General features: G+C 34.5%; 1 protein-coding gene across 1 annotated transcript; it reads right to left on the reverse strand.

The window, feature by feature from the left end:
- Positions 1-11690: 11690 nt before the first annotated feature.
- On the reverse strand, positions 11691-13556 carry LOC128182310 (uncharacterized). Its single transcript, XM_052850892.1, has one exon. It carries the CDS (start codon positions 13554-13556, stop codon positions 11691-11693), a length of 1866 nt encoding a protein of 621 aa, XP_052706852.1.
- Positions 13557-16380: the final 2824 nt, after the last annotated feature.

Below are 16380 nucleotides of genomic sequence, written 5' to 3' on the forward strand. Positions count from 1 at the left end.
ATAACAAATTCTCCTGTTGAGGAATATTTTGAATGATTATTAATTGCGCAACATCATTTATTGCACAGAAGGTTCAATTCATTGTTGCACAAGACTGCAATATACCGTAGTTTTAAAAAGCTTGGTGTTGTGCATTTCTATTTCCTCGATCAATACACACGTACTAAATGCATATTTTGTCGTATTCTAAACCTACGGGAGAAAAAATAAACTTCATTTAATAATACAGTAATTAGTCTTTAATAATTAATAGAAAGTAATAAAAAATTATGAAGATTCTACATTTTACATAAAGAAGCACCCATACGTCCAATAAAACGAATATCACTATTTTTAAAATAGGGGCAAAGGAAGCCATAGTTTTAATTTGGGAATTGAAAGTTGTTGACAACTTTCTAACATAATTTTTTTTTTCATTCATAATTTATTGCTTTACTTTAGATGCAAATTAAAACTGGTTTCGATGGCTCTCTGTTCCATTTGATGTTGGCGGTCTCTAGGCAACTTGGGTGTTTCTATTTGTATGCGCGATTTTCTCTTCACTATTTCTTGTTCAAATACTTCTAAAACAACACGATTGAATTAGCGCATCCACACTGCGGACGTGCTTGATCTAGATTTTGAAATGTCTAAATTTGTTGGGGAAATATGCACATTTTAGAAAATTTTTAATGTCTACGTACGATTTTAAATTTTGCTTTGCTCTAAAGCGACTGCAAAAATCACTGGAGGAAAATGTACTTACAGTGTTTGAAAAAACGTTTATGATGTCGCAGCTTCCGAAACTAGATAAGCTTTAAAAAACATCCTTCACCCTTGTCTGATCGAGCTCAAGATCTTAATCCGGATGGATTTTCATGAACAATTTTAGTTACTATCCTCTGATAATTTTTTATGTATAATTTCCCTTTATGAACACCTTTTATACCCATTTACATATTGTTCCAGAAAAGCAGAGGATGCTTATTGTCGAACTTCTACTCGACAAAGAACTGTACATTTGATTAATTGTCTGTATTTACAATTAAAAACCAAGTTCGTATTTGTTCGGCCTTCTGGATCCCCGCATTGAAGGCCCCCAGCGTTGGCAAGATCGGGTAGGTTATTCCACAGGCGGGTGCCTGAAGGGAAGAATGAATACTGATGAGTCGTGACCCAAGATTGTGACACAATGAAACTTTGTTTAAAACACGACTTATGTATGAAACAGAAAAAGGTCGAATTCTTTTAAGGGTGGGAGATGTTCCTGCGCCCCCCCCCCCCCCTCCTCCTTCTTACTACGAACTTGCTTCTATATTTTGGTCTATGTAAGTACCCTTCCAGCTTCTGTGTATATTTTTTTTTTTAAACACCATTCGCCAATCTTGCTTTCACTGAATTTTATAGAAATAAATATGTTAAGATATTCATTAAAAATTGGCTTATTACTGAATTCTCTAATGTGTTGAGACTTCTGTAAAACGGTGTTTTTTAGCTCACCTGAGCTGAAGTTTGATTTCAAAGGTATCGATAATATTTTCTAAAAAGTTTAATTTTTTACAAATATGCTTCTTTGAAACAAAATTCGGTAATGGCAGTTTTCAAGTTTTGTCTGACTTTAAACGTTAAGATTAAATTAATTTTGTTTCAAGGAGGCAGGTTTTTTTTTCAACATTTTTACAACATTGAGGAGTCACCTCATAGATATGTGTAACAATTTTCAAATTCATTTCATGGTCTTCTAAAAATTAGTGCAAACTTTTCAGATAAAATTCTACACTGCTTTATTAACAATGTCGCATGCCAAAAAGATTTACATCGGATTCTGTAATTTTGACTTCTTTATGCAAAATAGCATAGGAACTGCAATACCCTCTGTAAACTTTGTACAAAGCATCCTTTATGAAAAGGGGATTCCAACTGTTAAAATAAGTCTTCTTCTCAAGAACCACTGCACTAGAAACGCCATTATTAGCACCAAAGCCTGTATATATAGGAAAGATTCTAAATTGTTAAAATCGTGACACCCGGACTAATACAGGGGCTTCAAATAGGGTTTAAAGTTTAAAATAGAAATATATAGGGAAATGTTTAAAACTCTTCTTCTCAAGAACCACTAAGCTAAAGTTTGTGAGAATACTGCGCAAGCATCCTTAGACACTGAAGATTCTAAATTGTTAGAATCCTGACACTCGGACTAATACTGAAGTCTCAAGAGGGGTTCAAAGTTCAACATATAAACACATAAGGAAAATGTTACATAGCTACAACTTGTGTTAATCTCATTCTAAATTGTAAAATCAATGACCAATACAGAGGGCCTCGGGAGGGGTTCAATGTTTAAAATAGAGATATTTAGTGAAATATTGATTTTAAAAATCTTCTCAACAACTACATTGCTACATTTTGTGATATTACGATACAAGGTTACTTAGATAGTCTTAATTCTAAATTTTTAAAATCGTGACCCCCGGATTAAAATTGGGGCCCCAAAAGGGGTTCAAAGTCTATCATAGAAAAATATATGGAATATGTTTTAAATATTCTTTCAAAGATCTATGCTGCTTCTATTTGTGAAATTATTATTGAAAATAATTATAACTATCCTTTAACAGTGTAGATTCCAAATTATTAAAACCACCCCCTACCAATACTGGGGTCCTTAGAGGAGTTATAGTTTAACATACAAACATATATGGAAAATTTTTGAAAATCTTCAATAACTACAATGCTACAATGTGTGAGCATCGTAAAGAAATATAATGGTACAATTTAGTGGTTTTACCCTTAACGCATCTCATTAACTTGATTTATCCTCATATCAAGATCAAAGTGAGACTCGTTCACTTTTTATAATTATTTATAGTTTATTTATTTTTTTAACGTTGAGGGCTTAGATAATGAAATTGGTCAGTTAATGGATCATAGATCTCAAGATATGATATCCAAAAAGTAGGCTCCTTTTATGTTTAATTGTTAACTGGCCGGGCTCGACCTAGATTTTCTGCCACCTGGTAGACAATTAAGCCTATAAGGGCAAAAAGGCGGGGCTACCTCCATCACTGTCGGTGATGCTGATAAGAGTAAACATTACATGTGGATCGTCCGCTTTGTTTCATACTGGGGAAAACCCAATCTATTATGAGGGGCTGTATAAATTTTCATATGGAGGGATTTTGATCATTTTTTAATTTATTTATGTTGTTTTGTAACATATATGATAACATTTCAATACTGATATATGGCATCCCTGAAACAATAATGGTTTCAAGCATGAAACTTGATCCAAGTAACATTTAGCAGTTCCCCCCTTACAAAGAATAATCAGAGGTTCTCTAGGGATATTTTTCATTCAACTGATTAAAATCCCAGTAGATGGTCATTTGGATGTGAGAAGAAAATATGAACACTAATTAACAGCTGGTTGTTGAGAACTCAAATACAACGTTTATAAAACTTTCATTTGCTTTTACATGCAAACATTAATTCATATACCCCTTATTTACCCCATATTAATTATCATGTGGTGGGAACTGGGAACCAGAGTGAAATTGGAGGGAAATGGAAGGACATCACAATAAGCAGAGAGAAATGAATATTCCAGCTTTGGAAGTAAGTAAATGTCGTGGAGAAACATTTTTTAGCTTTTGACACACTGAGTTGGGATTTTAATGAAGTTCCTGTTGAGAAAAACAGTAATGGGTTTATTACGAAGTTCTTAGAACAGTGACCCACATTTTGATGACTTTTTGATATATCAGGCTCGGGAAACTGAAGATTGAAGAATGTCAGCATCGCTTGTGTTGTTTCGTACATCACATACAAAACTATGGTGGCTAGTGGAATGTGCAGAGTAAAGTAGCTCACACCATTGGAAGGAGAGAAGCTTGATTTAAATTTCGGCACAGGAATTTTTGGGAGATATCAAATATAACCCAGATGTATTAATAAAATAGTAAGTTTTGCATATGAATTAACTCGCATTTTTGACAGTTTATCTACCATAGATGGGACATTATGCATCTTTATTGCGGACTCATGAAAATTCTTATGTGGAACTAAAAGCAATGTGATAATTTTAACTTTAGGTTTTTAATAAATTTCAATAATTATCACACCAACAGTGTTATTCATGTGATGGATTAATTTTTAATCAATGCTAAGGTAAAAGATTTTTGCCGATACCTTTCTCATGCTGTGATGAGTAATCTACAGAGCAATTGAATTTCCCATTCATTTTGTGATTAGCTGCTATTTATACCTGGGCCCCGGCCTTTTTAAATGTATGTTTAATTATTTGAATATATGAGAGTTTTACAATATTTTTAAAGAGTTTCACATTTTAATTTCTGCAATAGACAAGGAACTGTTGTTCAGGTGAGCGATGTGGCCCATGGGCCTCTTCTTTAATTTATAAACTCGTTTTAATTAAAAAAAAAATCAAAACATATCCATGACGAAATACAACTGTAAGCGAGTTTTAAAGTGTACATGTATGTTTAATACTTTTAACCATTTATTCAGAAAAAAAATTTATATGATTTCGTGAATTTTGTAATATTATCGTCAGATAAATAAAACAGGATACACGTGACCTACAGTACAGATCCTGGGAAAAGAAACAAATAGGCAAACCCAAAGCAAAAAACAAAACAATTAGAAATTATCAAATAACATATACCCTTATTTTACTGCATGCATGTAATTAATTATACATTGATTAATGGCAGAACTATGACGGGCGCTTTCACACATATTACCGTATATCATATTATTGATGCACCATTTAATAAAGGATTTGAAACAAGATCATTGCCGGGGTGTCAATGACGCAATGACTGGTGTAAAGACAAAAGAAATGCATCGCACCTGCTATGAATGTTTGTATGAATTCATGCTGGTACATTTTTCATTGCATTTGGTATTATTCCTTTTATCGTATCGCAAAACCAGTCTTGTAATAAAATCTGCATATAGCTGTGTTTTACTAAAATATCCTGTATGATATTGTTGCTTCCTTTTGAAATTTTAATGGGTATTCCACAGGCACCTATTGTATACACCATAATTTACATGTAAACTACACGTCACAATCAGACAGTCGTGTAAACTTTATCGCAGAAACAAGTGCCTAAGGATGTTGTGCATGAAACTATTGACATGACTGTAGAATTTTCAAACAACAGTGTTTCATTCTTTAAAAAAAATCACTGGTTTTGAAACATTCAAAAACTATGAAACTAACATTGATCAACCTGCTCATAAGTGTATGTAAATTATTTTGTAAATCGATGCCTAAACATTTCATCAACAGGACATGGATTCAGCAAGCGATATTCGGGGCTGTGTTTTAGGATCGTAATAGAGAAATAGCTCTTAGCTTTGTTGAATGGACTGCTTCTCATGTGCGCCATTTGGATTTGAAAACATCTGCGACCCTCTGACCTGAAACTACTTATCCCTTAAGGTGCACGTGGAATAACACACCTGAAAAAAGTCACTCAAATTAACAGTTAACTATTTGATTAGGAAAGATGTAATGATAAATAAACTGTACATATGTCAAATAAGAGAAAAAGGGAAAATCGCATGGAAAATATCATCCATTGTCAATTAGAGAATAGTGCTAGAAGTTTAAATGCTGACCTTTATTAAGATTTTATATTAGATAATGTTTTTCCAAAAATTGTGGGTTTCATATTGAAAATGCATTTTTTTCCGTTCAATGTCCTAAAAATGTTATAGAAAGAAAAAGTCTATTTTATTGCATATCAAATATGGGCATTCTAAAACCTATAACTCGATACTATTAATTGCTGTCTAGAGACAGTGATATTTCTTATGCTGAAAACACTGCCTAAATTCTGTATATTAATATATTGCAAATACTAAAAGATTGAAAAATAATAAGTAAGTCAAATGATGTATCTGAAAATGGGTTTTGCTTTTTTATTCTTTCTCTTCTTACATGTACCTATTTACCATTGTTTTGTTTGTATGCTTATTTTATCTGCTACCCATTATTCATATTTTCATCTACTTTACGATCATATTGAGCACTAGTATGCAATCTTACATATCAAATCTGCAAATGCCTGCATGTAGGTTTTTTTTAAAATTACAATTGATCGCTATTGTTTTGAGTTTTCAATTTCATTAACTACGTTTAAATTTTAAACACAGGCACCCAATGTTATATATTTTTCTCATAATTTAAAATATATTCCCTCTTTGTTGATAATGTAGGTGCCTGTGATATGAAGGTCCGCCACCTACTCCGACCCCGACGCATGATCATTTCATTGACGAAAACAACAATGGTTAATAAACTTCTGTTAAGTGTTTGTAATCAAAGCTATTTGGAAACTATACAAGCAAAATTTCATTATTGGGAATTGCAAATGCTTCAAGTCCGAATTACAATGTACTTTGCACTACTCTTTGCATCTGCAACTGCTCAGACGATCATATCACGTACGCTCAGAAAATAACTGCAGCATGTCATCATTGTCATTCTGTACAAAATTCTGTAGGTTGCAAACTTTATATACATTCCAATTTGCAAAAAGTTTTATGCCTAGAAAAAGTAAAGATTTGTTTCAATCATGTCCATCATATTTAATTACACCCTGATTTATCCAAATATCAATTTTTCACAGCAAAATTAATCGGCTTTAAGATATATATAGTTAATGCAGTATTTTTCAGGAAAGAGTATGCATGAACATTTCCGAAATAATAAAATTAACAGTGTTAGGAAATTAATTTTTAAACAAAAAGATAATTGCTGGGGGTTTTTTTCTTTAACAAAACTTCTATGAAGATTATCGTATCGTCATATGTAAATTTACTGGTCGAGTGTATATACAAGATTTAGATAATCCTAGTTTTGACATACTGAGTAGGTGCAAGAACTGAATTAACAATATGTCCTATTGTAACACTCACCAAGAAAATTTACAATGAACAATATCACAATTTAAATTTTCAGATGTACTTGCCAAGTTGGTGAGTGTAAAAACCAGAATTAAACAATATGACATATTGTAAATTTGTACTTATAATTTATATTTGTACACATATTCAGCAAATATAAAAAAAAAAATCAGGTTTTAACTTGATTAGTCTATCGTGTAATTAAATATACCAATATTCTTTTTAAAACAATATCTTTGAAACATAAATACCACACAAAACAGCTGTGATACGCGAATAGTAAACTACGAATAAAATAGTTAATACATAAGGGATAATATGTCAATTCGAAAAATAATCATTGAATTGTTTCATTTTTTCGTCCGAGTGCTAAAACATGTAAATCTGAAGAATTAATATTTAATAAATGCTAAATAAATCAAAGTTATATATATTGATTTGTTAGTTTGTGCTTATTTGCTGTTTAATTTTGAACCGGTTTCATGATCAAAATTCCACGATGCGGGTCAATTTTCAACGGATTGGGGTCTTAATTCAACACCTTTGGTCTCAATATTCAACGTTAAAAACTGACCCCCGGGTCAATTTTCAACACGGGTCACAATTCTTCGTTACACCTCCACACTTTCTCTGAGCGCATGCGTACCAATAACATTCGAGAGTATAAAGATTGGCAAACCACGCACGTATATGTAATCGACCGAGAGAGAGAAAAAACAAGGCGAAGGCGAAAGCGCGAAGATGTGAAGGCAAAGGAGCTATAAAACCGTATTGCTCCTTTGCTTTCGCACTTCGAATCTTCGCGCTTCGCATTTTTGCTCAGGCCTTCGCAACTTCGCTCTTTCGCCTTCACACCTTTGCACTTTAGCATCTTCGCACAAAAGGCGAAACTGCGATGGTGCGAGTGGCCCCATTGAAACACCATACACAAGAGATACCGGTCCATTACATGGACATAAGCTGAAATAATGCATGTGTAAATTCATTACAATCTAACAAATGAGGGGAAAACAGTGTAGATCTAATGCTAATAATGCTAGCTAGTTGTAGCAATCTTAAACGATATGGTAGATTATATTATGTAAAATGTAAGCGATATCAAAGCAAGCAGAAAGTAGCTGCAACAATCCTGAACACAACTCTAGCAAACAGTTAACAAAGTTCGTTACTTTGAGCAAGACCAAGCATAGCAGTGCATTCCTCCCACCTGGAAAGAAACAGGTTCTTCGGGCGCATGATTACCAGTACCTCTGTTAAAAAATTGATGCGCGTTTATTTAGATCGTCAAAGAGGACAGAGTTTCAACTCTTTTTAAGCCTGAAAAAATGAAATACCAAGAGACTGTTCTATTATTCTTTTTAGGGAGAAAAATACTGCGGGGAAATGAATATGAATTGAATCAGATAAATTGAAATCATTGAATTCTGTTCACCTTTTGTATCTTGAGATTTTTCCCTCGGATAAAATAATCAATTTCAATTTAATAAAAATCCGATTTTGATTAAATCACGCGGAGGCGTATATCTATGGAAACAATACACAAAGAGTATATCTTTGAAAGGAAATTTCCTCGGCAACAAATACCACCCCAGCTTGAGTTCATCTCAATTCTTAAAAGAATAATCAACTGGGAGTAGTAATTTCGAGATAGCGAGTTCTAATATTGAAATCTAACTTCTAAAGAAATTCTGGTCTGTTCAAAATTTCAAAATCGTTACGGTACTAACGAGATTTTCATGTCTTTATGTCTAATAAATACTTTTTAAGAAGATGAAGGAATAAGATGGCGCAAATGCCAATTCGGCTTGGTTTTGAAATACAATTTTTAATTTATTTTTCCCAAATTAAATTTATTCAAATATATTATAATACAAGTTTGCAAAAGCACGATTTCTAACTATAGTCAGTTTTTAATATATTTTACAAAAGATAAGAAAAAAATACACGTATTGTCTGAAATTTTGGTGGTATCGAGCCCATAACATAAGAACCCTAGATATATAAGATTAGCATATGTCAGGTACTCTAACCACTGAGCCATTTCAGAGACAACAAATTGGGCTGTTTAAATACGATGCGTGACTTTGGCTACGAACTAACGGACTTGTATTATTTTTTCAAAACGTTCAACTGTTGGGATACAAAATAATTCAATGTATAATGGGTCATCTCTCCACGTTTTTGTTGACTGAAATCGGTTTGTTTTCCAATAAACCTTATTTAGACTACAAGAAAAATATGGAGCACAGACCCACTCTATAAAAGAAAATGCCTTGAAGTTCTAAAAAATGACAGTATTTGCAAGTTTTGATAAGTATACGCCTGTTTGAGTCAACGTATTCCAAGTATTGAACATATCTATAGGTTAAAAATCAATGATTTGTTAAATATATATTATTTAAAACAATTTATTAAAAAATATCAGATTTATTGATACTTTAATTTTCCAGTAGCTTGTCCGACCGTGTATGGGCAATTTACACGCCTTGTCCATCCATCTTCTTTTATTTAAAAAAAAAAAACGTCTATTGATTTGTTAAAAGATCTTTCCGCTAAATGTTAATAATATATCTTTATAAAGGAACATGTGTAGTAAATGCTGAACCATTCCATTACAGTTTCGTTTTCTTTAAGCCTATACCAAATGTTGAAAGAATGAAATTCATAAATAATTGAAATTCTTCAAAACTAAAGATAATAACGTTCAAATTTCTAAAATAGAAACTCGCATACAATCTTTTCTAATTTATTTTTGACGCAGTTGATTTATGATTTTTTTAGCTGTAGTTCATTAACAAACTGCCTAATTGTCTGTTGAATTCCCACGTGTCCTCTATCACTGACGACAGCTGATTCCCGAGACTTAGGAGTATTTTTTCTGCCTACGGGAGTAGAGAAATTCTATTTGATGTCAGGAAATACATAACAGCACTGCGGTGAATACCAGCTATATGGGGACTTTTTGATGCCTCTGTACATAATATTAATTCACGACCTAGGTAACAACTAAACACAACTATCTTTCGTAAAAACAGTAGTAATCCAGCATAAATCTATATATATCACAGAAAAATACAAACGTTACCTGATATTTTAAGACTAACTGAAAAATATATATAGTGTTCTGTTTGTGTTGTAGATTTATAAATAGTTCAGTGTACAGCCAAAGCTTGAAATTTTAAATGTATTGAATAATTTTAATTCTATTACATAAAGTAAACGCCTATTTTGCTTAATTAAAATTGCTATTAAAATTCTGTGGGGGTTTTCCTGGCGAATTCCGTGGGACACCTATGGGCCATGAACAGGATCCCCTAGCGTCTGATATAAACAGAATCCAGAGGAAGTGAACGATCCCCCTTTAAAAAAAACAACTAAAAAAACGAAAAACGATAAAACCTAAGGAAAACAAAAGCAAATGAAAACAAAAAAAATGATTTCCCAGATTTCTGATCTTATTCGCCACATTTTACGAATTCGACTGTGTAAATAGGAAAGCCTTACGACATTATATAAAGTCAGGTGGAATAGAGACATGTTCTATTATGTCTGACGAGTCACATGGTTTGAACAAGAAGAACACAATCAAAATTTGGATTTTTCCTAATAAATTAAGATTCATTTTAAGATCTTAAGATACTGAAATACTAGGTAAGGAACAACATAGTAAGGTATAAACAAAATAAATAAATGATAAAGTTAGTGACTAATTGCACGATCAGATTTCTCAGATCTACTAGTAGATCTTTGATATTATTCGCTACGTCTTACAAATCAGACTCTGTAATTCTAGGATTTTTTTTAAAGATTCCATTTACTTTTGAATTAGAGATGATGTCAAACTATGTATACGGGGAATAAAGTATTAGATTAAAAAGTGAGTATGATAGAATCTAAAAATATAAACTCCCCTGTCAGAGTGAAGTTCATTACCTTACAGTCAAATTGACTGTTAAAGGAGAGGGCTCAAATAGGCAGATTGCCTGCTGCCCAATCCTATTATGTTATATTTTTTTTACATAATAAAATATTGTTTAAATAAAGTTCATTACCAGACTACACTGTAGAAAGTATTGGTATTTATCAATTGGACACAAATAACATGTATTCATTTTCATGCAGAACAAGATTGTATACTCATTGAGGCGCATATCAGGTTTATCGGAAGCTCATACGGTGATTTCAATCCTTACAATTCACGCAAACGGGTTCGCAAAATATTATCACTGGCTGAAAGAGGGCATCTATTGTTATTGTTGTCAGAGGTATCAGTTTGCATCGATAAAAAAAAACTGTACTTTATGGCCATTTTAATAGAGGAGGCATTGTGAAAACCTTTGAAAGACAGTTTATTTATTTAAAACTTAATTAACAATAAAAACCGTCAATATTTTGTCAACAAAGTATTTTGTATACAATTAATCAACATACATCATTACGTCATCCTCGTGCCAGCCTTGAATCCACAGAATACCTATAGAAAACATCCTTAGAGAGGCTGGGTGGTCAACAATTTCAAGCTTGAAATTTTTCCCATAGCTGTATTTAAAGCCCTCTTTCGAAAGGAGATAAATAAAGTCTAAAAATTTGGCAAGGACCATCAAGCTATCTTAATATCGACAAGAAATTCGGTGATTCACTTTCTTAGATTCTGTAGAACCCGGAGAAACTGCCGACTTACAAAATATCATTTGAAATCCTCACTTAAACATTTTTGAGCTCGAGATCAAAGATTAGGTGACAATTGTCCGTACCTGTGTTCTAACCTGTTACTATTACTTCATTTGAAATGTTTTAATCACATTTGAGTCCGTACTGGCCAGGAGTAGGGTAGAGCCGTCGCCCGACAGACTGACACACGAGGGCCGCGAGGAACACTCGCTGGGGGACAGGATCTCCCTGACCTCGTTCTCCTTCGTGACCTGAAACACGTTCCGTGAGGTCTTTCCACACACGTACACGTTCCCTTGGTAGTCCACGCACAAACCCGCGGGGTTCTCGAACTCGGCACTCCTGAAGGCAAACGTCACATGCCCCTGAAGGTCCACGGCGATCAGCGCGTGCGAAAACGTGTCGGAGATAAACACTCTGTCCCCGTGGTACAACACGTACTGAGGGGCTCGGAACGGGACTGGACAGTCCGTAATCACAATTTTTCTCTCCGTTATTCCGTCCAAGGTCATGACCTTCAAATGCGCATCAGACTCAAATGGTGCGAAAGTCCCTATTAGATTGCCCTTACATTCAGTTACACTCCAACATGCCTCGGTCAAGGTGGTTTCCTTGACAAGTGTAACCTTCCGTAAAGTAAAGTCAACTTTCAAGGTAACTAATTTTTTCTCGCCTGGCAGAGTAACAACAACCTCGTTTTCAGATATGATAGTGAAGTCCCATGGTAGAGAGGACAGCTCCCAGCGGGCTACTGTCCAGCCACGTGATGTAAACACACGAAACTCGCAGGTGCTCCGAGCCACCGCCATGACGTATTCGTTCGCCGTACACTTGATGGACGTGATTCCGCCCTTCCCGAGAACACCCAGTCCGAACAACCGGATGTCGCCGTGCTTCCGGTGAAATAGCGACCGCTGATCGAAAGGCTTGACATTGTCTGTAGACATAAAAGGGGGTAATGCCGACGAACTCTTGCTCTCTTTGATGATCCCTACAGAGGTGACGATAGAAGGCAGAGAGAGAACCTCCTCGTTTGGCACAAATTGGAACGATGTGTATTCTGTGTCGTTGTACAAGTCTTTAAGGTACTTCTCGTATATGGGGTACTTTGTCCTTAAACGGAAGAAAGATTTTACGATTGGTCCTGGTACTTTTTTGTCAATCACCGAGAGGAAGCTGTCGAGGTCCGATTGTGCTAGATATTTGGCTCGCTTACATTTCTCCATGTAAAGGCGAATGTTTTTTACGTTACTTTCTATTTTCTCGTTTACTTCGTTTTCAATAATCTGAACTTTATCGGTCACCATAAGCCCAAATTGATTCTTCATTGAGTGAATGGTGGGAAATATATCGTTTCTTTGAGATTCGATTTGTTTTATCTGGTTTAAACGGTCATTCACCATAATTTCCGAAAATTTGATGAACTTCCGGTATTCCGAAATGACTTGAGAAATTTCGCCTTTCTTCAGAATTTTATCTGCCAGAGAAGTGATCGAAAGTGTCTTCTTACACTCTTTGTGGGAGTCCTTACACTTCGAGCAGTAAATTAGTTGATGTTCCGGACAGTACCTTTCATTTTCAAGGTCATCCGTTTCGTGATCGTGGTTGGTAGCCAAGGCATTCAGATACTTGGATTTCGATTCGAACCCCTCATTGAGCGGCGCTCGCCGGGCCCACCGGTTGGGGCGCTGTGAGAGTCTGGAACACTGCTGTGACGCTATGTTTTTCAGTTGTTGTGAACTGGCATTGTCTAAGATGACTATAGCGTGATTCTGTGACCATTCCTTCATCCGATGGAGCTTGGAGCAGTTGAAACAAAAGAGTTCCTTGCACACTGAACAGAAAACGGTGCTCCTTGCGTACACGCGGCTGAGGCTGCATGGCCCACATACAAACTCCGAGAGAGCGGGGGTCTTGGGTCTGTCTCCGGAGGGATCTAAACTTTTGTATGACAGCATTAGGCATCGCATTCCCTCGGTCCTTCTTTCAATTTGTCAGAGAGTAACCAGCTCTAGTCCTGCATGGCAGCCTCTGATGTCTTTCCCCGCTGAACTGCCAAGCGCCGGTGATGCCTGACTGCAGTGGTAGATCTATACAGGAGAAGGTTTCTTTATAAAGAACGACATGATTAAATCGATCGTCCGCGACAGAGAGAATAACCTGCATCAGAATTCCAATATACAACTGTACATAATTTTACAACGATTGTCACACTCGTAGACAAATTTACTTTCGTTTAAACTTAGTAAAAATCGATCGAAAACCGCAATACTTTAATTAACTAACCCAAATAAATATATTTTGAATAATTTGGTGTATCCAATGACTCCCAAGAAATTTTAGAGTTTGTGCATTTTTTTTTAAATTGCGTCTCGGAAACGGGTCGAAAAAATATAAATCGTTCGTTAAACCAAGATTAACGCCAAATAATTCTTAGTCTTTGAAAGTTTAATAAAGCTGAAAGGTTTTTCCGATCGCTGGTGATCAAGGGAGGGTTGGCCTTTCTGATTTCAACTATGATATAACAATATCTGATCGTCTTTAATCCAGTAAATTGGTCTGTAATCTTAGCGCTCAGTAATGGGGTTGCAAAACTGCAGACAATTATGTTTTATGGGTCTCGCGCGACACTACATGCCAACAATGACGATCGATCAGGCACCAGTCTGCGACTCATATCACGAGAAAGGCGCTGATGCAATCTCTTCCTGTGGAAATGTACAAATAATTCAGGTGACGATCCCAAACACCAAAAGCTGAAATCCGATTGAACTGAAATCCGATGGTATTGAAATGAATTAATTAGTTTTATATACCCCAAACTAAAATTAATATTCTATGTTATGAAGATTTTGAATGTCTTGGAATTTTTTTCCATAATATCTTCACTTTTTCTCGCCATAATTGAAAGTCTCATCGATTTTATTTTATAAAAGGTACGTCTCTGTTTTCAAGTATGAACAAAGCTTGGAGACGAATCAAAGATGAAAAAGATCAATGCTCATATCACACTAAAATATCGTCGTTTCAGATAACCTTGCAAAATAGTTTCAAAAGAATGTGAAATAACTGCACTTTGCATTGATACTGTTGTGAGGAGTTTCCAAAACGAATAAAATCCGCCAAAATGGAAAAAAAAATCCGTCATGATTTTTATAAATATAACATACTGACAAAGGAAAAATGTGTCTTTGACAAATTGATCGTATTGTATCAACATTTCATTGTTAAATTTTTGTTCTAAAAATGATATGCCATAGTGACCAACAAATAAAACATTTTTTAGAAATACTTTCCATTAACTACGGGTTATGTCGAATTTCCTTTTCATGCAACCTTCTCCTTCTTACTTTGATGTCCGTCATTAACATCTCAGCGAACGGTTTGACTTCTCTAGAACTGTCATTTCAAGCTGCTCAAATTGGGTCCAATCGTTCTGTCATGTTGTAAATTTTTTATTTACCGAATGCCAGTACATTTATACAAAATTTACAACATGACAAAATTTGTATTTACTGCCATCCCGTAAATTCAAAATTTTCAACATGACAGAGCGATTGGACCCAATTTGACCAGCAAAATACATGTACGGTCTGGGGCAAGAGTAACACTTTCACCTACCTAATGGACTTTACATTGAGATCTTGGTTTGGGAAGATCTGAACCAAACATGATACAAATAGTCTTGAAGAATATGACATTCAAATTTCTTCCCTAAGTGGGTTGCGAGGGCACAGAAAGGATAAAACAAGAAGACCAGGGGCCACATCACTCACCTGAGAAAAAATAGCCAACAAAAGCTTTAGACCGTCTTTAGAGTATCAAATACAAAATATCTAGACAACTTAGTAGAGTAAATATCTTGATTTTTAAAGACTATTAAATTTTTCTCAATTTATTGAATATTGGTGGGTTTTTTTTAAATAAGATCTTTTTCTATTAATTCACGTTCATTGTGACCTACCTTACCCCCGAAGATCATGATTTGAACAAAGAAGATGGGTGGATAAGGCGTGTAAAATGCGCATACACGGTCGGACAAGATACTGAAAAATTAAAATATCAAATCAATCTGATATTTCTTAAAATATTATTTGAAACAATATATACTTAACATATCATTGATTTTAAACCTATAAATATGTACAATACCGGGAATATGTTGACTCAAATAGACTATACGTATCAAAACCTGCAAATAGTGTTATTTTTTAGAACTTCAAGACATTTTCTTATTTAGAGTGGGTCTATGCTCCATATTTTTCTCATAGCCAAAATAAAGTATAATTATAATAAACAAACCGATTTCAATCAACAAAAACGTGGAGAGGTGACCCACTATACAATAAAATTATTATTTTGTATTCCAACATAAATTCGAGGCAAAGTGATACATAGTATTTAAACAGCTTTCTTTGATGTGTCTGAAATGGCTCAGTGGTTAGAGCACCCGACATATATAAGCTAACCTTATATATCTAGGGTTTTTGTGTTATGTTATGGGTTCGACACCACAGAAATTTAAGGCAATATATCTTTTTTTATTTTTTGTTAAATATATTAAAAACTGAATATAGTTAGAAATTGCGCTTCTGCAAACTTGAATTAAAATATATTTGAATAGATTCAATTGGTAAAAAATATATTTCAAACTTGTATTTCAGGATAAACTGAATGGGCATTTGCGCTATCTTATCCCCCATCTTCTTTACACTACCTGGGGATGCTTCACACAAAGTTCAGCTTTTTGGCCAATTGGTTTTTGAGAATATTTTAAAAGATCTTCAAAGAAAA

This window comes from Crassostrea angulata, chromosome 4, assembly GCF_025612915.1.
Source record: "Crassostrea angulata isolate pt1a10 chromosome 4, ASM2561291v2, whole genome shotgun sequence".
Taxonomy (NCBI): Eukaryota; Metazoa; Mollusca; class Bivalvia; order Ostreida; family Ostreidae; genus Magallana; species Magallana angulata.